The sequence below is a fragment of the Mesoplodon bidens genome, assembly GCF_964165515.1.
Source record: "Mesoplodon bidens genome assembly, chromosome: 8".
NCBI classification, from domain to species: domain Eukaryota; kingdom Metazoa; phylum Chordata; class Mammalia; order Artiodactyla; family Ziphiidae; genus Mesoplodon; species Mesoplodon bidens.
In genome coordinates, this window is record NC_138165.1 from 94,282,777 (window position 1) to 94,305,466 (window position 22,690).

The 22,690-nt window shown below is 44.2% G+C and overlaps 1 protein-coding gene across 3 annotated transcripts in view; it reads left to right on the top strand.

Annotated features, from left to right (window-relative positions):
• ARPC2 (actin related protein 2/3 complex subunit 2) overlaps positions 1-19,574 on the top strand; it is a 55,755-nt gene extending 36,181 nt beyond the window's left edge. For all 3 annotated transcript variants that reach the window (XM_081242919.1, XM_081242918.1, XM_081242920.1), the window contains 8 exons: positions 259-371; positions 3,995-4,040; positions 7,458-7,644; positions 8,293-8,386; positions 14,240-14,366; positions 15,893-15,993; positions 16,324-16,424; positions 19,114-19,574. In XM_081242919.1, coding sequence (XP_081099045.1) covers positions 259-371; positions 3,995-4,040; positions 7,458-7,644; positions 8,293-8,386; positions 14,240-14,366; positions 15,893-15,993; positions 16,324-16,424; positions 19,114-19,138 — 794 coding nt within the window. In that variant the 3' untranslated portion in view covers positions 19,139-19,574. The remainder of the gene's footprint in view (positions 1-258; positions 372-3,994; positions 4,041-7,457; positions 7,645-8,292; positions 8,387-14,239; positions 14,367-15,892; positions 15,994-16,323; positions 16,425-19,113) is intronic.
• The last annotated feature ends 3,116 nt before the right edge of the window (positions 19,575-22,690 follow it).

Here is a 22,690-nt window from a genome sequence, read left to right on the forward strand (position 1 = left end):
TTCAAATTCTTTCAGCACCAAGCTGTGATTAAAGTAAAAATAGCTTTGTAATTTTAGAAAAGAGCAAAGAGATAGGTATTCTATAATTCTATCTCAGTGTTTCTGCTGACTTTCCACATGGATTTAAAATAAATGCAGTTTTACTTATATGCCTACTTGTAAGGGAGACTTCCTTGTGGCCTGCAACATGTAGGCAGGTACTTTGAGATATTATTCCCTATTCCCAAGTTAAGCAACCTTATTTGCTTTTCCTTGCAGATTTTGATGGAGTCCTCTATCATATTTCAAATCCTAATGGAGACAAAACAAAAGTAATGGTCAGTATTTCTTTGAAATTCTACAAGGAACTTCAGGCACATGGTGCTGATGAGGTAAGTTCCACATCACTTTTCCTTGGGACTCTTGTTTCCTCCTCACCTTATCTTGGTAGCTTGCCACTCCTAGAAGATCCACGGCACTGAGTCATCCCTACTGGCATGGGCCACTCTGGATGGCTTGCTCACCTAACCAGGGGCTCTTGACTCTGTTTCCCATAGTCATAAAGAAGGATGTTTCCCAGAAAGAGTTTTGATTCTTTGCTTGCCTGCTTTTTACTCTGAAGAAATAAAGATATTCTCTAACCAATGAAAACAAAAACAGCTTTAGTTCTCAAAAAATGGAGCAAAGAATACTTTTCCTTGACCAATACAAAAATAACTGTCACAAGACTGAGATGGGTTCTGTTCTATTTCTGTTACATTGTGAAGCAGGTATATAACCTCTGACCTGTTTCAAGTTTACAATCTTAATTTCTTATTTTGGAAATTAAGGCACAAATCTGCCCTTTCAATTTTTTAATTTAATGCTCTTTAGAGCTGGCCTCTTTAAGTATCTGCTCTTCTTTATGACTACCTTAGGGGAAATAAGAAAGGGTGTCCATGCGTTATGAAACTCTTGGTGGCCATGCTTTACTCCCTGGCTTCTTTCAATGGGTTTGGTTCCTGTTGAACTATGTTTGCTCTGGGGAGAGCCATTTATGGAAGAAAGAAAATGCTATTACACCAGTGTGTGCACATTGTGGTTGGGTCTCAAAGCAGGAAGTATGACTCAGTTCCTGAATCAGTTTTCAAATATCTTTTAGTTTTAACAAAGTAGGTTCTCCTTAATCTGGTGAATGAAGATACAGTCTGGTGAATGAAATCAGATATATTTTCTTTCTGATTAAGAGTAGTAGCTTTTGACTTATTTAAAACTTATGTAATGAAAAAGGCTGTTTGCAAAAGAGTATAATCAAAATCTTAATAATAAAAACTAAAATTGATGTTAACCATGAAGAATACCAAGAGCCATACACAGTCACTTCCCTTACTTCTTCATATGTGATTGGTTTGCCCTGTAAGTTCAAGGGTAGAGCTAAAACCTTTTCTGATTTGCCTCATAAATTCAAGGGAAGAAGGATGGTTTAGAGAATTTGTATTCAGGGTTATTTTACCTGAAAAGGAAGAGCTTCAGGAGAAAGACCTAGTCTTTTAAAGCATTTGAAAGATTATTAATTATGTAAGTGATACTGGCTGACTCTTTACCAGATAAAGAGCAAGGGGAAACAAACGGCATTAAGCTGGCCGTGCATTAGATGATGTAGAAGACAACTACCTGGAAAGAACTGTTGAACATTTGAACAAACAACTAAAAAATTGTGTGATGATTCTCCCTAGATAGTCCCCTCTCTTTAAAGATCTAGGTGCAATACGAACAATCCTTGGGAGGGAGAGAAAGTGTTAAGCTAGATTTCTTAAATCTCCTTTCCCGTCTGTGCTTTCCTTGTAGAACTCCAGAACACATTGCTATTCTCGTAGGTACCACAGGGGTCAGAGAAACAGCCCCACCCACTCAAGTGGGTGGGGTACATAACATTCGCAGTGTTGGGGCAGAGTGCACAGTAAATGGCTCCCCGGGTTGGTTAAACAGTGACCAGCCTGGGATAACCACAGGAAGCTTGTTACTTTGTCACAGGCCCTTTTTCAGAGCAGAAAGCCTCAGCTGCTGGGGTGGGAAGGTCTGATCTTCTGGGTGCCGGTTGGAAGAGGGGGCACAAATTGAAAAGTGAATCATGGTTAAAAGTGCAAGTGAAGTCAGCAGGGACGCGCTGGCTGGTTTTGCCAAGAGGAGTTGAATGTGGTGTAATTTTGGCTCTAAAAACCTCTTAGATCTCAGAGTATTAACTTGGTAACTTGGAATTAAACTAAATCTGAGGTGCTGTGGTTTCTCCCACATCTGATTTTCCCTTCCTCCAAGTACACACAGTACAGAATTGTAGCTAGTTAAAATTGTTAATGGGGTATGTGTGTTACTTTTTTTTCCCCCAGACAGTTAAGGAGAAGTGGTATATGGGACACCTGAAGGTCAACAGACTCTATGACCTTGAACCTCTCCCTTGAGTTCCTCTTCTGTAAAAGAGAATACCTTACAGTGGCTGTATGGTCACCAAATAGGAACTACATGGGACATTACTTATCTTTTACCTTTATACAAAAAGTGTGGTCACTGATTCATGTGGTGAGGTCCACCCTATTATCCAAGTTTTGCACGTTGAGAATTTCTCCCAGCTATAGGATAATGCTTGATATGTGGAATACTAAAGAATATTTAAGAATAGGGGGAAAGAACCTACCTTGTGATAATTTTTTTAAATGGGACATGAAATGAATGGTTTGCTCCTGGTTTGTTTGTTGTGTTTGTTTTAAATAACCTAGAGAGTACATTGAAAATAAGATGAGAAGAAAAGCATCGACATTTGCTCAGATCTATTATGAGTCCCCGGTTGTGGGAGATGGGCGATGAGACCACAGGAGTGCACGAGACAGAGGCCCTGCTCACGTGGACCTCCACTCTAGTGCTGCCTGTGTTTGCAGTGCTTTTCGCTGGCTAGTGGGATCCTTTAAAACACACATGCCACTCTTACAATTAAAACAAGTTTGTATTCTTGTTCATTTTTAACTTGGTAACTTGTCTTAGATTCAGTACCTCTTTTTTTGATATCCCAGAAAATGCAAGAGGATCATTAGTGTGTTTGTGGTGGCATAGAGTTAGAAATTGGATGCCTAGAGACAAAACCTCACAGCCTGTTATACCACTGAGGGTTAATATATTGGCCTCAGTTCTACCTTCCTATACAATAGTGATGACATCTTTCCTCCCTAAGTGTAAGGTTCTAATGAGACTTAGTAATAAGCCCTGTCTGTGTTTTGCCTCTTAAACATATAAAGACTACTAAATACTGAGAGGTTATTAAATTTTAGTGGCTTTAATATTTATTTTTTTTCTCTCCAAATAACTGCCTTTCTGCTGCTTAATGTGTCCCATATAACATTTAAGTCAGAACTGTTCCTTCCCGAATAAAAAGTTTGTTTCTTAAACCATGTCAGCCTAGGAGCAGTTTCTACCAGGGAGAGCAGTCATACTGGCAGAGAAAAAATAAGAAGGTGTAAAAGGGGCTCTTGTTTTATCATTTACTCCAAAAAGCTGGAAAGTAGCCAGCTGTAAGGATTGGTTTTGAGAAAAAGACATTTAGAGAGTACAAGCTTCTGTGGACCCACCAGCATAAATAACTGGCTAAGATTCAGTTATCCATTGCTTTTTGTCTTTTAAAAAAAGATGATGGTGAGCTAAATAATTTTAAAGCATACAAGATAAGCAAGCTAACTGGAATCACTTCCCGACAGTTCTGGTTGTCTCTCGTCATGTAACGGGTGTGACTGAGTCCTAAAAGAGTAAAGGGTGAACCTTGATTGAAACACAGATCCTAGACCAACCTTTTGGAGTTAATTGCAGTTCTGTGAGTGATTTGCTTGGTAACTCAGATAAATCTGCTTCCCCCTCTGCATCCAGTTTCTAATTCGTCATTTGAAAGTTAGGAAGAACGCTGGCTTAGGAAAAGCTTAGTCAGCACAGTGCTTTGAAAATAATGAAATTATCATGGACTTTGAATTAACCTATTTGTTTTTGTGTTTTCTAGTTACTAAAGAGAGTGTACGGGAGTTTTTTGGTAAATCCAGAATCAGGTATGTAGTAATGTGAGCAGCTGTGGGATGACATAGAAAGAGACCTGTCCTTTTTTGTGCTATGCTTTTTTTAGCCAAAGGATTTCGTTTAAATGTTAATTCATCTTACAAATATTTTTGCATGAGTTCAGTTCCCACTTCAACTCTTGTCGTAAAAATAGTTTTAAGGGGCTTTGCATTGTCCAATAATGGTACACGTTATTGTTATAGTCACACAAAGAATTGATGTATGCCATTTTTAACATTTACTGGATAAGGCCTAATGACTCTCCCTTAATGTTTCAGCCAGAGGGCCACCTTTCTTTGCCCATGATGATTAAAATGCCTTTTGAGAAAACTAAGCAAACATTGAGTCTCCCTCCCAGCCCCTAGTAACACCTTTGTCTGTACACTGTACATTTGGAGAAGGAAAAGCAATATTCACAACTATTCTCCATTTTCAAGTAACAAAAATTTCAGCCCCTTTCATCTGTTCTTCTGATGAGTGATCTCTGCCTCCTTCATGGCCAGAGGTATTGGAAAGCACCATGGCCATCCTTGATTAGAACAGCTGTGTTACACAGCTTTAAAGGAAGTTTAAAGTAGAAAAAAATAAACAGTATTTTTATCCCTATAATTAAGTGGTAGTTTCAAATCCTGAGGTGTCTAGCCGGGGCCCCATAGTCAGGACCAAGTTGTAAGACTGTTTGAACATAATATTTGTTACTCAAATCCTGTGACTGTGGTACCTTGACTAACAAATCCTTCTAAAAAGGAAGGTGTGTCTGTCTCTTTTAACAAGTTACTTTAAAAACAACAACAGGGCGTCCCTGGTGGCGCAGTGGTTGAGAGTCCACCTGCCGATGCAGGGGACATGGGTTCGTGCCCCGGTCCGGGAAGATCCCACATGCCACGGAGTGGCTAGGCCCGTGAGCCATGGCCGCTGAGCCTGCGTGTCCGGAGCCTGTGCTCTGCAATGGGAGAGGCCACAACAGTGAGAGAGAGGCCCACGTACCGCACACACACAAAAAAACAACAACAACATGACACCTCCTCACTATTCCCATTAGAATACCTTCCTGTGACCCTTATATGCTGCTTTGGAAACAAAATATCTAATAAAGAAAAAGCGCCTTTGGAATGTAACTTGCTACTAGGAGTATTTACGGATGTGAGCTTTGCACTCCTAAAGAATACTGAAATGTGTTAATCCCCAAATTGATGGTACAAACGTATCTCAGAAATAAAAGCCAAAAGATAAATAACACTGTAGGCTTTAAGAGGAATCAAGGAATTTCAGAAAGAACGAAAAAAAAAGAACTATAGCAGAAAAAGCATAAAGGAACTCTCGGACATGCTTGTCACCGCTCAGATCCTAAAATCTATCGGAATAAGCAGAGTATAACTCGGAGAGCTTATGTTTCTGTCTCTGGGCCTTTTCTTCCACTTCCTGTGCTAAAGCACACGCTACCAAATTGCAGACCTTGTGTTCAGACAAGTGCAAAGTATAAAAACATGTGAAGGTAGCATGTTTCTTCCTCTTTTTCTATGGATTTATCTAGGCAAGTTTGGAAAACTCAGCAGGGCATACTAGATTTTTACTTTCTTCATTTTCAGTATGTTCTGTCCATCATGTCAGAAGCTGTACTTAAGTCTGGCTTCAGTTATAGTTTTATTTAGTTTGTTTTATTTGGCTTCTTAAAACTAGCAAACCTCAAATTTAAATATTTTCTTTTTTAATCTAATCTTGTGGTCTATTTGTTTATCTGGTTTTCAGGTATCCAAAATGGAATGGTGATTGGTATTATTTAATATTGGAGTGCCAAAATTGTGCTAAGCACTATCTAGAACAGAGATTTAGATAGCCAGCCAGTGCTCTCAGTGAGGATAGAGCCAACAAAAAACACAGACCCCAGGAATGCTTTCGGGAAAAAATTAAATAGTAACAAAGTATAAAGGTCTAAGATACTTGGAAATGTGAAATCTATACAGTTCTGGCAAAATTATTTCTATCAGTTGTCTAGAATATGAAATGATCCTCGGTGATGTACAGATACTCTTGCAGAATCATCTGTAGGCTTTGGGGCAGGTATTATATCGCTGGATTATAAAATAAAGCATCCCAGCCTTGTTGGAATTTGTACTGGACACGCTATAAAGGAGGCAGAATAGTGTAGTGGTCAGTACACTCGGATTTCAGTCCCTGTTCTGCCCCGTTTATTGATGACCTGCTGTGTTCCAGGCACTTTAAATACTGTGTGTTCTTTTAATTCTCCCAGCAGCCTCCCCCAACTCACCACCCTTTTTTTTAACAGATGCAGGAATTGTAGAAGTTAGGCAATTTGTCCAAGGCCAGAAGTGTTAAGGCCAGGATTTGGACCCAGTTTTTGTTCAGCTCAAAAAAGAGTTGCCTCCACCTTTATATCATGCTGCATTTGGCCTGGCACTTTGCTTCTTTGAACCTCTTTTTCCCTCTAAAATGAGAATAACCATATTCTGGCCTACCTATTCCAAAGAATTCTTTTTTTTTTTTTTTTTAATTTTATTTATTTATTTATTTTATTTTTGGCTGCGTTGGGTCTTCGTTGCTGCACGCGGGCTTCTCATTGCGGTGGCTTCTCTTGTGGAGCACGGGCTCTAGGTGCACGGGCTTCAGTAGTTGCGACACGCAGGCTCAGTAGTTGTGGCTTGCGGGCTGTAGAGCGCAGGCTCAGTAGTTGTGGCGCACAGGCTTAGTTGCTCTGCGGCATGTGAGATCTTCCCGGACCAGGACTCGAACCCGTGTCCCCTGCATTGGCAGGCGGATTCTTAACCACTGCGCCACCAGGGAAGTCCCCAAAGAATTCTTATGGAGATCAAATGAAGTCAAATATTTTAAAACACCTTGAAAATTTTACAGGGTACACAAATCTCCTGGGGAGGTATATGTACCCTTTTTTTTTTCCTTTTTAGTTTTTTTTCCCTACCTCCATCCTCAGGGTTTGTGATGGCATGTAAGCGGGTATATTTTATTATCAAAAAGCAACCCAACTGCTGGCCGTGTTGGCACTTGGCACGTTAAACCTCAGAGAAAAATATGTAACTCGTATTATAGCTTGATAGCATCTTCAGCCCCCTTCACAGCTATGTCTGGAACATGAAATTTCTAATGAAATTTCCAGGATTATGACTTCCTCCCATTCCTTATTTGTAATCAGTCATCTTTGATATTGATTCAAATTTTTGCATAGTATCTGTTAATTAGCTATATATATATTTACAGTAATTCTTCAAGAATTAAGATTTTTTATTTCATCTCATTTGCCCTTTGAAGTAGATGGGAATGGACAGCTTTCTACCTGGGTTAAAAGTATAGACATTGAGACAAAATAAAATGTCATTAGAACCTGTAAAGTTTTTTTTAATATAATTGTTGGGTGTTTTTTTTTTCCCCTCCAGGATACAATGTCTCTTTGCTATATGACCTTGAAAATCTGCCTGCATCCAAGGATTCCATCGTGCATCAGGCTGGCATGTTGAAACGAAACTGTTTTGCCTCTGTCTTTGAGAAATATTTCCAATTCCAAGAAGAGGGCAAGGAAGGAGAGAACAGGGCAGTTATCCATTATAGGGATGATGAGACCATGTGAGTATAGAATTTGGTCCTGAAGCCTGGTGTGGCTGTCACGCATGCTTACTGAAAGTCATTCGGCTAAGTCACACCTTAAACTCTATTGTGTGAATCCCCCGAGTGTCTTTCTCATAAAATTTTTTAACCCAGGATGTAAGTGTTGGGGGGGAAAGCCCACTTCTCCTTGTCTCCAGATACTGAAAGTTGGCAAAAGATGAAAAGAGAATCCAGTGCTTTCCTTGAAGGCACCATCATTTTGAGTCCCCTTCAGTAGTATAGCTGGGTAATCGGGAGGCAGAGGGTGACTGTAGGTTCCGTGTTGTTGCAACTCTTGGATCATCTACATGCTATGAGTCTCATAGTGTATAAAGAAATACATTCTTTAAAGTGGAATTCTGAGAATCACTAACTCTAGATTCCATGTCGTAGCATATAGGCAAGTTAATAACATCCACTTTGGGTGATTTTCATTTCTTGCCTCACATAGGGCATGCATTTATTATACTGACTTCGTTGGCCATAAATACTTAGTCTCACTGGCACACCTTGTTTTATGAATGAACAGGTTCGTGACTTTACCCTCCTACTTCACTTGTAGAGCAAGTTCTTGACAAAACCCTGTTCTGGTTCTGTACTCACTCTCATGGGTTTTGTTCCCCTCAGGTATGTTGAGTCTAAAAAGGACAGAGTCACAGTAGTCTTCAGCACAGTGTTTAAGGATGACGACGATGTGGTCATTGGAAAGGTGTTCATGCAGGTATGGAGCAGACATCTTGGGGGGAACCATGGCCTGGTGACTTACACCTTGTCATCAAAGCACACCATGAGCATAGAACTGGCCGCTCATTTGATGTTGGAACTTGTTGAAGATTTGATTAAACAGCCCCCATCAAACTCGCTGAATGTTTTTTCTTAGTGGGTTTAGCCCTTTTGCAGGACTGGACTAGAGGGTGAACTGAGTATTAAACATACTAACAAAATGACTGAATATTAAGCATCCATCCTGCCGTGGGGTCTTTAATTTAAAGCTTGGTCACATTTCCTGCCCTCTTAAGTTTCCTCAAGTTTCTAGCAAGGTCTACTGGCTTGGCTTAGTCCCAAATAAAGTCTTTTCAGAATGGAATCTAGAGAAAATTCTTAAGTAGTAGGTAATGCATTAATAGGTTAGAGTTGTCGAACTGACAGTGAAGAGAAGGGGCCTCAGTTTGACCGAGGTCCCCATGGAGGGAGTGCCTCCCTCAGAAGAAGCTCATCTGCTAGAAGAGTAATGGGGTTTAACAGGACATTTTGTAATTGGATTTCTGGTGCGGTTGGACTCAGGTCTGACACAACACACCTGTTGTGGCTTTGTCATGCTGTCTGCTAACCAGTTGCTGGCTTTAGGATATGAGAGCTCATTGGTGAAGTGGTATCCTGGCTGCTTTCTTCTGAGATGGCTCAGCATTCAAAATCTAGTACAGTGGTTAAGTTTCAGAACACTTGTACGTTCATTCTGTTCCTTAGCAGGGTGAAGAGGTTTAAGAATTCTGGGACAGAATCTCTTTTGCCAGGTTGAGTTGAAAGACAGTTGTGCTTAATATCGTGAGAATACTTTATGTGTAGCTGTTCGAAGTGGCTAGGGAAGTCTTCAAAAGGGGTATTCTCAGTTTGATCCATCTGTAGTGGCTTTTTGGGGTTTTTTGTTTTTATAAATTTATTTATTTTATTTATTTTTGGCTGTGTTGGGTCTTTGTTGCTGCACGCGGTCTTTCTCTAGTTGCGGCGAGCGTGGACTACTCTTTGTTGCCGTGCACGGGCTTCTCATTGTGGTGGCTTCTCTTGTTGCAGAGCACGGGCTCAGGCGTGCAGGCTTCAGTAGCTGTGGCTCGCAGGCTCTGGAGCACAGGCTCAGTAGTTGTGGCACATGGGTTTAGTTGCTCTGCGGCATGTGGGATCTTCCCGGACCAGGGATTGAACCCACATCCCCTGCATTGGCAGGTGGATGGATTCTTAGCCACTGTGCCACCAGGGAAGCCCATGTAGTGGCTTTCTGTGTTTAAGCTAATTAATCAGAAACTAATTTTGTAGTCCCTGTGCAGAAAAATTGGAATATTGACACAGCATTTGAGAGTACTCAAACTTACAAAAGTGTGTGTGTATGTACATAGATATATAGATATGTATATCTTGGGTCCTAAATGAAAGCCTCCGGCAGGCATTTCATGTGTTTCTATGCAGAATTGACAGGGGAATTAAACGCAGTAGCTCCGAAATTGGGCTAAATCCAGACCGACAAGCTAATTTTAAAAGCTATGAACTATATATTTAGATTTGGCTGTTTTTTTACCAGTCTTGTTCCATTTTATTCCAGACCACATCTTAACTTATTTTTATACTTTAAACAGATCTTATCTTGGAGAGTGTACTGGAGATTTGTTCCTTAGGAGAATTTTGTGTGTTCTTTTCTGCATGTGAACTTACGCTCTCCCTCAAAGTACATGTGGTAGGGCACTTCTAAAAGGAAACAGAAAGTCTGCATTTTTGCACTGACGGTTTCTCCAGTGAGTGATGGGCCTGGCACCTGTGAGAAGACAGTGCTCAGGAAGCCACCTGCCCTGCCGCCCTCTCCAAACTCCAAGGCTGGGGTAATTTATTGGAAATGACCGTAGAAACCGGGACTTATTTTGCTGGTTTTCCCCTCCAGAATAAATCATCTGATCGTTGTCCTAGGCCTAGTTGTTTTAAATTTCTAGGAGAAGGGACAACAGTGGATGCCCAGCACAGAGTGTTGTGACCTGGAGAGGCTGTTTGAAGTTCCTTGTGGTCACTAGTCTGCTTGCTGTGGGTCTTTGTTTTCTCATGCTGGCATGCACCTCCAGCCTGGTCAGAACACAATCCCTGCTTTTGTCATTTGGCAGGCAGACTTGGAGGGACGCTTATTGCTGCCATAAGGAAAAAAGCAGGGAGTTTCCATTCCCCACTCATAAGGATGTCCTAGTGCTCGGCTTTGGGGCATTATCTTTGTAGGCATATGAGCTGAGCACCAGCGAAAATCTGGTAGATATCCTCATTTCAACGCTTATTACGTGAAAAGCAATAGAAACAATAGTTACCCTTTTGGACATTGGAGTATGGCGAGCTAGGATTTTTTTATATTATTAGATCTTTAAGTTAGTTCAGTAAGTAAGAGAAGTTAAGTGGAAACCACTGGTTTCTCCATGTTCAGAGACAAGACAGAAGCAGTTTGCCTCTTAGGCAATTGTGAAGATGCCCCTTTTGAGGCCCCTTGCTACCTGTATACATGTGGGGTTATATCTATAGGATATTTTCCTGAACTGGGAACACTGATTCAAAGTGAGTAATTTTGAAGGGTATTGCCAAACCCTTCTCCATAGAAGTTGTGCCATTTTCCCTCCCACCACCAATGCATGAGAGTGTCCATTTCCCCAAAGTGTTGTTGAACTTTTGGATTTCTGCCAATCTGACAGGTTAAAAATGCTATCTACTTTTCTTATGAACAAGGTCAAAACATCTTTTTTTATGCTGAAGGCTATTTTTTTGTTTCCTGTGAGGTGTCTCTTTATGTCCCCTACGCATTTTTCTGTTGGGTTATTGATCTTCTGAATTTCTTCATATACTAGGGAGATTAGCCCTTTCTCTGTGATAAGAATTGCAAATATTTTTTCCAGTCAGTCGTTAGACTTTGTGAGTTTTTGTTGTTGTTTTGTTTTGCTTTTTCCCCATGCAGAACTTTATTTTCATGTAGTTAAATTGGTCAACCTCTTATGGCTTCCAGATTTTGAGTCATAGTTAGAAACTCCTTCCCTACTGCAGGGTTATAAAGAAGTTTACCTGTATTATTTTCCTGGTGTTTTTATAGTTTCATATTTTACACATAAATCTTATTACCTATGTGGAGTTTCTCTTGGTACATGATATGAAAGGTGGATACATCTTTTTTTCTAAGTGGCTACCCACTGGTCCCAGCAGCAATTATTTAAAAGCCCATGTTTATACTACTGATTTTAAGATGCTGCCTTTATCGTATACTAAATTTCTGTGTATATTTGGGCTTATTCTAAACTTCCTGTGGTCAGTTGTGCTTTGATGGAGGCAAGAAATAGTATTGTGATGTTCAAAAGACATCCCAGCTGGAGGGAGAGAAAAGAGGCAGTATTGCTGATACATAGGTAACAAAGACACTAAGGAAAAGAGAGCTGCTGGTTGGTGGGTTGATTGGCTTTTAAGTGTTATGTGAGAGAGAAAACCAAGGAGAAACATGAGATTGCCTAAAGGATAGCCCCAAGTCAGAAGTATATTGTTAACCAAGTCTGAAATGTTTGAAATGTATCACTTTCCGTATACAGAACCGTTGAGATGCTGCCAAGTCACCACAGGCTTACAAATACTCCAGCTGGTTGTGAATGCCACGTGTACCAGTGAACTGGAGCCTTCAGGAAGCTTACTAAACACAAGAAAATAGTGGCGGGCAGTTATTATCTGTTCTGTTTTCTCCCCCGAGGCTAAAGAGGAAAACTGATAGAAGTTAGAGAACCTCCCAACCCAGTTGCAGAATGAAAGGTATTTTCTAGAGAAGGGCAATCTCAGAAGCTTTGCTTTAAGAATTTCCATTTTGAATGATCTTGGATCCTTCCCTCCCTCTCCAAGTATTATTCCTTCGGGGAACAAAATTCACAGGGGAGCTAATCTAACCCAGTGGTGTTAATTTATTTCCCACCAACCTTCAGAAGCCACGCAGTGAGCTCAGGAGGCAGGGTGGTGAAACAGGCGAGATCCCAGACTGGGCATTAGACCTCCGTAGGTGTTATCCTTCCTCATTTACTGAAGGCTTGCTGATCAGTGTGTATTCTCCTACCTGCAAATGGAAACATAGTCCCTGCTCCTTTACAGTGTCCTGACACTGGCACTGAAGTCAGCTAGGGTAGAGGTGCTTTCTTTCATTCAGCAAGCCATGTGCTAGACAGTCTCTTTGAAGGGCAGAGGACTAGATACAGAGATGAATAAAAGCAGGATCCTTGGCTTGAGGAACTTTTACAACCTGGTGGGGAAGCCAGATGCATTAATGAATAGTAAAGTATCACAGTAGAGCTTTGTAGAAAAAAACATGGGAACCCCGAGGGGAGAGCAGCCAGCTACCCCCAGGCTATTGGAGATAGCGTTATAGAAGAGGTCATATCTGAGCAGCAGTAGAAGAGCGTTGCAGACCAAATGGCTGTATAACGTGCCTTCGGTATACTCATAAAACTCAGAGGCCTTGGAAAGCCTTCGGTTCCATCCTTCAGAGAATTTGGATCGTCGGTTTTACTGGCATTGCTGGAAAATCTAGTCCTGTTCTTGCAGATCTGGGTTGAGACAGGGATGCCTTGTATCACTTGTCTATTTACACAGGAATGTATGGATTGGGAAAGCTTGAGATGTGGAGATTAGGACGTGGAAGGAATGGCCTGGTTTTTACTTCCTTAGGCATTTTTCTGTAGTTTGGTGAGGGTGGATACATTTTGTCAAGGGTGAGCTCTTACGCAGTGTGGTGGTGATTTCATCCACGGCCATTCTAGAGCGAGAATCAAAAGTCGGACTTCCAGTTCTCATGTCACACAGTCTCCTTTTCTCAGTGAACACTAAGACAGCTCAGCTTCTTTAACATTGTTGTCTTCTCCCAAGAAGGGCTTAAATTTGGTCTAAAGTTCTCACTGATGAATTCTAAACAGTAACAGGGTCTAAGTTACCTCAGTGCAACAAGACTCAGAGCCCAGAGAAAGCGTAGTATTCATGAAACTGGAAGAAGTGGAGGTGGGGTGAGAGGAGGGATGAAAAATTGGTCAGCTCATAAGGGGCTTTGTGTGCAAAGGTTAAATGAGTTAAGACTTCAACTCCAAGTCTATTTTTTTTTTTTTTTGGCTGCGTGGGGACTACTCTTCGTTGCGGTACGCAGGCTTCTCGTTGTGGTGGGTTCTCTTGTTGCGGAACACGGGCCCTAGAGCACACAGGCTTCAGTAGTTGCGGCTCACAGGCTTAGTTGCGCCGCGGGCTTAGTTGCTCCGCAGCATGTGGGATCTTCCGGGATCAGGGATTGAGCCCATGTCCCCTGCATTGGCAGACGGATTCTCAACCACTGCACCACCGGGGAAGTCCCCAACCTGAGGTCTTAATCAAGCTAAAGCTTGGGTTCCGTTCACCCAGAAATTTTTTTAATTTCCTGGAAAATGTAACCTCTTTTCACGTTAAATCAAAAGAGACTAATAAGCAGTAGTCATTATCCTGAATGTAATCTGGTTCTCCCAGTGCTTTGCAATTTGTTGTCTGTTTAGTCTCATAAGTAATTTTATCATCTGTGTTCTTCCAAAACAAGAGAAAGGCAAAAGGATTAACAGTGCTTTTCCACACTCATTGAAGATCGGACTTGTTAAGTACTTTGTGATCTCTCCTCTGAATCTGAAGTGCATTGATAGCAGCCAGCACTTGTAATATTTCACATTAGGTGTAGTTTATTTTTAGCCTCTGCTGGTCAGAGGGCTCAGAGGTCACACCCATAGGGCACACCCTGGAGCGTAAGTTGCCGTTCATCTCACACCAGATTCTCTTCTGGTTGCTTTTTGCTTCATCCTGGCAGGAGTTCAAAGAAGGACGCAGAGCCAGCCACACAGCCCCACAGGTCCTCTTTAGCCACAGGGAACCTCCTCTGGAGCTGAAAGACACCGATGCCGCCGTGGGCGACAACATCGGCTACATTACCTTCGGTGAGCGGGGCGGGTTGCTGCGTTTGCGCGCCGTGATGGGTTCATACTGCAGTTGAAGTGGTTAAGGGGAGTGGGGGCGAAAGCAGGCATATCGCTCGTTCCTGTTGCCGCTGCCATGGCTGTAGGAGGCCTGCCACGGGACGCTAGTACAGGTCGAGTGCTATTTTTATACAGTAATCATTTTCCTTTTTTCCCTGTTTTTCCTAAATCCTGAGGAAAAAAGTGTAGCCTGTGATATCAAGTGTGAGAAGTTAGGGCCATATAAGCATTGCTAAGCAGCTGGGTGGGAATACTGTGTCCTTTGGCGTTTCTTGGTTTTTTGCTTATTAGACCAGAGCTCCAGCCATGATTCACTTACTCCACTTTCCCCCTGAAAAAATTCACGTGCTCCCCTCTTACAGTTGCTTCAGCCTAGTGAGCTGGCTCATCATTATTCACCCACTGCCCCAGATGCCACTAAAATGTCCCCCTTTCTGGAGTTTTCTTTAATTCACCTCAGTGCTGAAGGTGCACCAGTTTATCGAAGATGAGTGAGTTGATTTACCAGGTTTCATTAAATCTAAGATACGTTGTTTTTTCATGTTAGTCTCTGAGTTTGGCACACAGCTCACAATTCGCAGCCTGCCACAGTTTAATTTGGCAGCATCTCTCTTTATGGTAACTAAACTGATGGTAAACTTGCAGTCACTAGCATCTCAGGACCTCTGCAATGTAGCTGTGTCCTGGCCTGGTGCTCTTTTCTCTCAGGGCAAGCTGACACAGGGGTCCCACCCTTTCTTATGAGGCATTCCTTTTCATTTCAACAGATCTTTATACTTGAGGATTTTGCTTATGGTGAGACCACTGAGTAGAGTGGGTGCAGGAGATAGAGAAGGCTCCAGGGAGCCAGAAGGAGAGGTGTGCGGGTCGGCCCAGACTCAGGGCCGAGTGACTGCACAGGCCTTCAGGGGGTTGGCGGCAGGGGGGCTTTTCTCAGCCCCAGCCAAAGCAGCTTCTCCCGCCCATCCTCATCAAGAGCGCTCAGATCCTTCTCCCTTCCTGTTTGGTTTTCACCACAGACTACATGACCCTCTGTGGATCTAGTTTCTCTGAAGACTTACTCGGCTTCAGCACCAAGGACCTAGGACAGGCAGGCTTTGTTCTCTAATCCTGATTGCTCCACAGTCCACCCAGGTAGCCAATAGTGTCATCCTCCAGAGAGACTGCTGAGCTGCAGAGGCAGGAGCTCATAGGTGTGTGGCAGATGGAGTAGATTTCACAGTGCACAGCCAGAGAAACCAGGCCCTGGAATGAATGCCAGGGCCAAACCCTTTCCCTGAGGAGCTCTGGTTTTCGACCATGATCGCCTCCATTTGCACTCACTGGCAGGAAACCCTGACAAAGCCCAGGCCTAATGAAATGAGTGGACGGTCCTTAAGGAGGGAGAGATGGAGCTGACTGTAGGCTGCTGGTCTTCCCGCCCTTTGGCATTGGTGTTACTAGACCCTGACGCCTTGCCTATCCCCCCCTCCCCCACCGCCGCCCAGTGCTGTTCCCTCGCCACACCAACGCCAGTGCTCGAGACAACACGATCAACCTGATCCACACGTTCCGGGACTACCTGCATTACCACATCAAGTGCTCAAAGGTGAGTGAGAGCAGCTGCAGCGCCTCAGTGTCCTGTGCTCTGGGTCATTCTCACCACCAGAGCTGATGCCATAGGAGGTCATCTCTGTAGTCCAGGCTCTTGCTATGACCTCTTGTAGGTGGTTCTAGAGGCTTCAAGAAATCATGGCCTTTCTCCATCTCTCTCTCACCCCTCCCCATAGCAGAGAGGTGAATATATGCTTCCTTGCATGGCCCTGTGTCAACCCTAGGGTGGATGTGCCCAGACCTTCCTGATAATTTCTGCTAATTAGAGCAAAGCTGTCTTTCTAGAAGATGACTCTGCCTCAGTACCCATTGTGTTTGCCTCCAGGCCTATATTCACACACGTATGCGGGCAAAAACATCTGACTTCCTCAAGGTGCTGAATCGTGCACGCCCAGATGCTGAGAAGAAAGAAATGAAAACAATCACGTGAGTCGCACCGTCCTGCAGAAGGACCACCTTCCTCTCCTAAGCTCACCAAGAAGGAGGTGGTGGTGTCGGTGGCCCAGGTGTCTGGGCAGTAGCTGCATGGGAGGCAGGCAGGGTTGGGCCTGTAGCTGCCCAGCAGACTAAAGATGGGACACACAGGTTTTCGCTTCTCGGTGGGTTTCCTTGTTTCTACATCTTTATAAGCGAGGAGAGTGGCAGCTAGGATAAAATACAGAGGGGGACCTTTTTACTGACATCAGCTGTGTTCTCTTTGGGCCTGAGTTGAGGGGCCAGTCTTGTCCTTTTCAGGTCTTCTTGGAGAAATGAAGTAATTTGCTTAAGGACATTGAGTTGAGTAAATAGGCCTGGAACCACCCCATAAGTGTTCTTTTTCCTGGTCCACTTGGCAGCAGGAATTTTGCACGGAGAGGAAGTTACCTTTATCAGGGATGGAGATGATGAGAGCCCTAAATGGTGTGAGGCTCTGCATGCAGGAGGCCAGCATGGTCTGAGGCCTGGGGATTTGGGTCTGTGCCAGGTGCCAGATCTTGGGTGCCCCTCTGGTGAAGTTTAAGCCGTCCTGTTCTCCAGATAGGGTAATAAGTGCTGATCTGCTGTCTTTTGTGCCCACTGAATTAAAAATCTTGAGGTGAACTAAGCCTACCCACAACCCTCGCAGCCAGTGCATTTGCCAACACCCCGTAATCTTGGGGGTAACCTTCGTAGGTATGGTGTGCCTAGGGCTTCAGACTCCTTCCCCTGGCCTCTTCTATCAAGCTAGTTTCTGCTGCCATTCAACAGGATGAGAGAGGTGTCTGACTCTTGGTTGCCTGAGCAGAGGGTTTTTAATCTCAGACATTTATACAGAACAAGTTAAGTCACCCCTGCCTTCTTCAGGCTTTAGAGGCTGCCTGTCTCTTTGTTAGGAAATGGGTACCAAAGGCCTTTCTCTATAATAGCTCCGCCCACTGCCCAGAGCCGGCGGAGTGTTCAGTCCACAGCTCAATCCTCTGCTTGGAGAGAGGTGTCCACGTGCCGTGGCAGTATCATTCCTTCTACTGTGGCATAGCCGCAGATGCCAGCTTCGTGGCATACCCTAAAATAGGCAGAACTCACAAGGTGGGGAGACAGGAGGGTGTGTGCCCTGGGGGACGCACGCTCCCGCTGCCCTGCAGGACCTTGCCTCCGTCCTGGAGTTCACAGGTCCCCCTTTCCCTGCTTGCTTCTCTCACCCACGCCACTTTGGTGACCTTGAGTGCGAGGCAGCCAATTTTGTGCCACTTTCAAGGCCCAGTGAAGAGACAGGCAGTTCAGTAGAGGCCAGGAGGTGAGCCAGCAGAAGGCAACCTGACCTGGCCAGCCTGTCGCCCACCGAACAGGAAGGCTGGGCATCATGAGCTGCTCATGTCACCGTCAGCCCTGTAACTGCCTTGTCCATTGAGGAGAAGGGCCCACCAGGCGGCCACCACCCAGTGTCTCCCTGCAGGGCTTCTCCCCTGCCCTGTTAACACAGCCAGCAGGCGGTCTTGGGGGGTCATTGCAAAGCGAGTGCAATGGACAGAGGGCAGGGACAATTCCCTGTCCTGATGGGGGACTGGGAAAAGATGAATCCTTGAAATGAGCAAATTGTCCATAAGCCTCCTTCCTGGAACTTACGAGGAGCAGCTTTGCCTTTTTCTGTCCTGTGATGTCTTTGGCAGAGGTGGGCCCCAGAAAGGAGAGGGGTGAGGTAAACAACTGCATCCACCCTGAAAACCAGATCGTGTTCCCAAGGGTGGGCAGGAGAAGCCAGGACCCCTGCCCTGCTGTGTGAGGTTTCAGAACACAGAGCAGCATGAAGGCGCGTGGCGGGTCTGCTATGTTCAGAAGCCAACCATCAGCACCCCACAGAGCTCTGCCTGAATTGAATATACGTGAGCTTTTTATTGGGGAATGGATAACAAAATATTTTAGTTTCATTTTGGGTTGGATGAGACATTCAGGGCAGGAAAGTTTTAGCCCCTGTATTTTTGCCTCAGTTTCCCATAGTTCTCAGCTCTAGCTTCCAGGATGCTTTACCAGATGCGCACCCCCTATCTTTGGGAACCAGCCTGTTCCCAAAGTTGGCTATTCTGGGGAAAAAACTGGGTGGAACAGGACACCCCAGCTCAGAAACCTTAAGTCTGGCAAGTGTTCTGTGGCTGAGTGCAGTCACCACATGACAGCAGGAAGCGCCTTTAACCTTGGAAGTTTGGAGGGTTGCTTCTTTGAAGGTCCTGCCCCCATGGTGAAAGATTTAAGGAACTGCTGTGTGCTAGCCCGAAAAGGTATAAACTGCGTAGGAGGACCCTAAATTCTTTACTCGGAAGAGGATTGAGCCCAGTCTGAAATGCAAATAGGTCTAGGCCATCCAGAAATTGTGGGCAGGTGATTCTCCTGTCTAACTTGGTACATTTACTGCCCTTGTGGGCTTATTAGCACAGGTATTACTTGGTAGCCCGAAGTATTCAATAGGGAGGAAGAGCTGATGAGACATTTCTGTGAAAGCTGGACCTTAGCCCGTGCCTGGAATTCCTACATACCTCCGCCTGAGGAGCCTTACCACCTCGTGTTTGCTGTCTCTTCCGGGACCCCATTCCTAGCCCAGAGCATGGGGTGGACGGAAAGGTGAACAGAAACCAGCCTTCACACTTACTCTCTGCTTTTGAAGGGGGAAGACGTTTTCATCCCGCTAACTCTTGGGAACAGGAAGAGGAAGCGGCTGGCAGCTGAAGGCTGGAACACTTGCTACTGGATAATCGTAGCTTTTAATGTTGCACCTCTTCAGGTTCTTAAGGGATTCTCCGTTTTGGTTCCATTTTGTACACGTTTGGAAAATAATCTGCAAAAATGAGCTGTGCTTGCAAGGACTTCATGGTTCCCAAGAATTAAAAAAAAAGGAAAAAAAAGAATTCCACTTGATCAACTTAATTCCTTTTCTTTATCTTCCCTCCCTCCCTCCCCTTCCCCTCCCCCTCTTTTCCAAGCTGTTTTGCTTTGCAGTATGTTACTGGTAATGAGTTGCAGGATAATGCAATCTTAACTTGTTTTCTCCTAAGTATTTGAGTTCAGAACTCCTGTATCTAAAGAAACACGGTTGGGGTCATTAATAAAGAAAATCTTTCTATCTTACATGAGAATTCACTGGGTTTCTGGACTGTGAGTCCAAACAAGAGAGGAGGAGGGATGAAGGGTGCACCAGTACTGCCCTTGAACCTGCAAACCTGCACTGGAAAAGCTTAGGTTCCAGAGGCCCCCCACCCCCCCACCCAGCCTCCCTGTAGAGGAGAGAATGGCTCACTGGTAAGCTCTTAGTTGGCATTTCTGAGTAAACGTAAACATGCTCACTGTAAAGCTTGGTTCCTAAGTCTGTCCGGCTGTGGCCAAGAAGCTCGCAGGACAGTGACAGGCACTTTATAATGTGTTTTCTGGTGAAGGCTTTTATCTTGAATAATGTATGAACGTTTCCCCAAATGTGTTTCATGGTGTGTGTGGTTCTGCAGGTCATTGTGGGTCTAATGCAAACAACTGGGCGCAGTTTCTTTCTCACACAAGAGCCCAATAGCCTGGCACTCCACAAAACTCACTGTGGGAGATGCTTACCTAATAAACAGGACAGAGCCTAGCAAGGTATCCTGCTGTCCCCACTGATCCCTAAAATACAATTGGTTCAGAAAGTTTGTTTGGTAAAGAAAAGAACTTTCGGGGCACCTGAAATGGTCTAAGGGTGACCCTAATGGTTTCTACCTTCTTGCTTCCCCTTTTAATTTGTCTCCATCAAGTTCAGTGTGTTTCAAACTGGTTTGAGACTGTTAATGAATTGTGAAATGTCCTGACATTTTTATTTCCTAAACTATTGTGAGATAATTGTACATTCACTGCAGTCGTAAGAAATAGTACAGAAATTCTGTAGTACAATATCACAGCCAGGAAGTTAACATTGACACAATCCCAGCCTTGCTCAGATTTCACCAGTTTTGCATACACTCATTTGTGTGTGTGTATGTGTTGTGTCTTCCGTGCGTTTTTTTTCACGTGTGACTTCAACGTTTTTTAAAAATAGAATAGTATATATATACTAATCAGAATGCATCACTCCTATTAAGGGTAAGTACTGATTTAGTTATAGACATGTTGACTAGATTGTAAAAATGTCTTTTTACTGTGGGTCATGATCAGATTTAAAAGCAACAGGTCATTTAGTCATCCTGGCTTCATTTTACTCAGGATCAGTTACGTTCCCATCCCCTCAACAAATATGTGCCCCGGAGAGTGCTGTCCCCTTGGTGGGGCTGACCATGACTTTTGAGTGGAGAGAGTTTACTGCATCGAGTCTTCCCAGTGTTTTCCTGGGATGTGGCGCCTCATCACCTACTTCTGGTGGATGGAAAACTGGGCTAAATTAGATCTGTTGAGAGACAGTGACATCGATGTGTTCTGTACCCCAGGAGCTATTGAAGGGGTTTGCAAGGGTAATTTTGGCCAGAAGTTGTTTTTGCTCTCCTGCTGACTTTAGAACATAACTCCTTAGTAAGTTGGAACTCACTGTATTTTGCCAATAATGGGGATCAGATTTCTGAAAAGTGCTGTAAATGGCAAAACCAGAGTTGCTTAGAAAATATGGAGTTAGGAGAAAAACAAAGAGGCATTAAATATTTTTTAATAAACCCTAAGGAGTTGTCTTAATTCCAAGACTTTGTCAGCATAAAAACCCATGCTGGGGCTTCCCTGGTGGCGCAGTGGTTGAGGGTCCGCCTGCCGATGCAGGGGACATGTGTTCGTGCCCTGGTCCGGGAAGATCCCACATGCCGCAGAGCGGCTGGGCCCGTGAGCCATGGCCGCTGAGCCTGCGCGTCCGGAGCCTGTGCTCCGCGACGGGAGAGGCCACAACAGTGAGAGGCCCACATACCACAAAAAAAAAAAAAAAAAAACATGCTGGTGAAAACCCCTCTCCAGACATGCTCCTTTGTCTTCATCTGTTTCCAGAGCACACTTAACTCTTTCTCAAGGACCCTCCATCCCCTTTGTGGACAAACGCACACTGTAACTTCAGCCAAAGCCCATAGAACTGTAGGAGGATGGAGGTCTCAAGCTGAGGGTCAGCATGCTGAGAGGATGTGGGTGACGAAAAACGGGATCTAGTCTCAATTGCTGCTAATTTGCTGCCTTACCTTAAAGGTCCATACCTGGGAGGTATAGATGAGCTGGGATATAAGCTGGAGAGGTGGAAACAGTGTTTAAGACCTGGGTTTGAATCAATGTTCCACCGCTTACTAGCTATGTGACTGGGTAAATTTCTTAATCTGAGCCCTGATGGCCTCATCTTTGGACATGACACCACCTATTTCACAGGGCTCTTAAAAGGAATAGAGAACAGATAAGTGCCTATCATTTATAATGCCTATAATTATCATTGATGACACCGTCTAATAAATCTTAGTTACATTCTTGTACTCTTAAAGAGGATCGGAGTGGCAGGACTGCTGAGAAGCCAAGTCCAGCATAAACCAAGGTCACTCTGCCTTGGGGTTTTTCAGGTCCTCACCAAAAACGGTGATATTTTTCACTGTTTGGTGGCCCTCAGACTGCAGCGTGGGGTGAGAAGGGTGTTGGTGGGAATCTCCAAGTCTGGATAAAGTGAGACCTGGGCAAGCTAAGAACCAGGAGCTTGATGGAAAAGCAAATGAGACTGTAACAGGAAGTGGAGGTGTGGAACCAGAGGACATGAAGTTGAAGCCAGGAAGAGGAAGTAATGCCAGCTGCTGCGTCAGCCCTTCTACCCAGAGCTGATACTTGACAGTTACCATTTCATTTCCCTTCAGTCTCATTCGAAGTAGGCCTGATGGACCCTTGTCCCAGCAGCTACAGAGACCTAAGACCAAAGCCTGGGTCGGCTCTGGGGGCTATTTTGAGTTCAAGCAATGCTGCCCCCTTCTGGGGATTGCTAAAAGCACTGCAGTTTGTGTGACCGAGGGAGACTTGAAAAATCTGTCGTTTAGCCCTGACAGGAAGGACCCAGAGTTTGCTCTGCCCTTATAGCTGACTTTAAAGTCTTCCTGAAGCCAGGATCCTGGCCAGACTTGGTCACAGGACTGTCCCCAGAGCCCTTCAGAGGCTCCCAAGGGCTCATCTGCTGGAGCCTATGAGGAGCCACCCAGTGCCAGACACCCAGGGTCGACAGACAAATTTCCAGGAGAATGGGGTGCATGAAGGAGACCCAGGTGGATCTCCTGCCACAGTCCAGATTG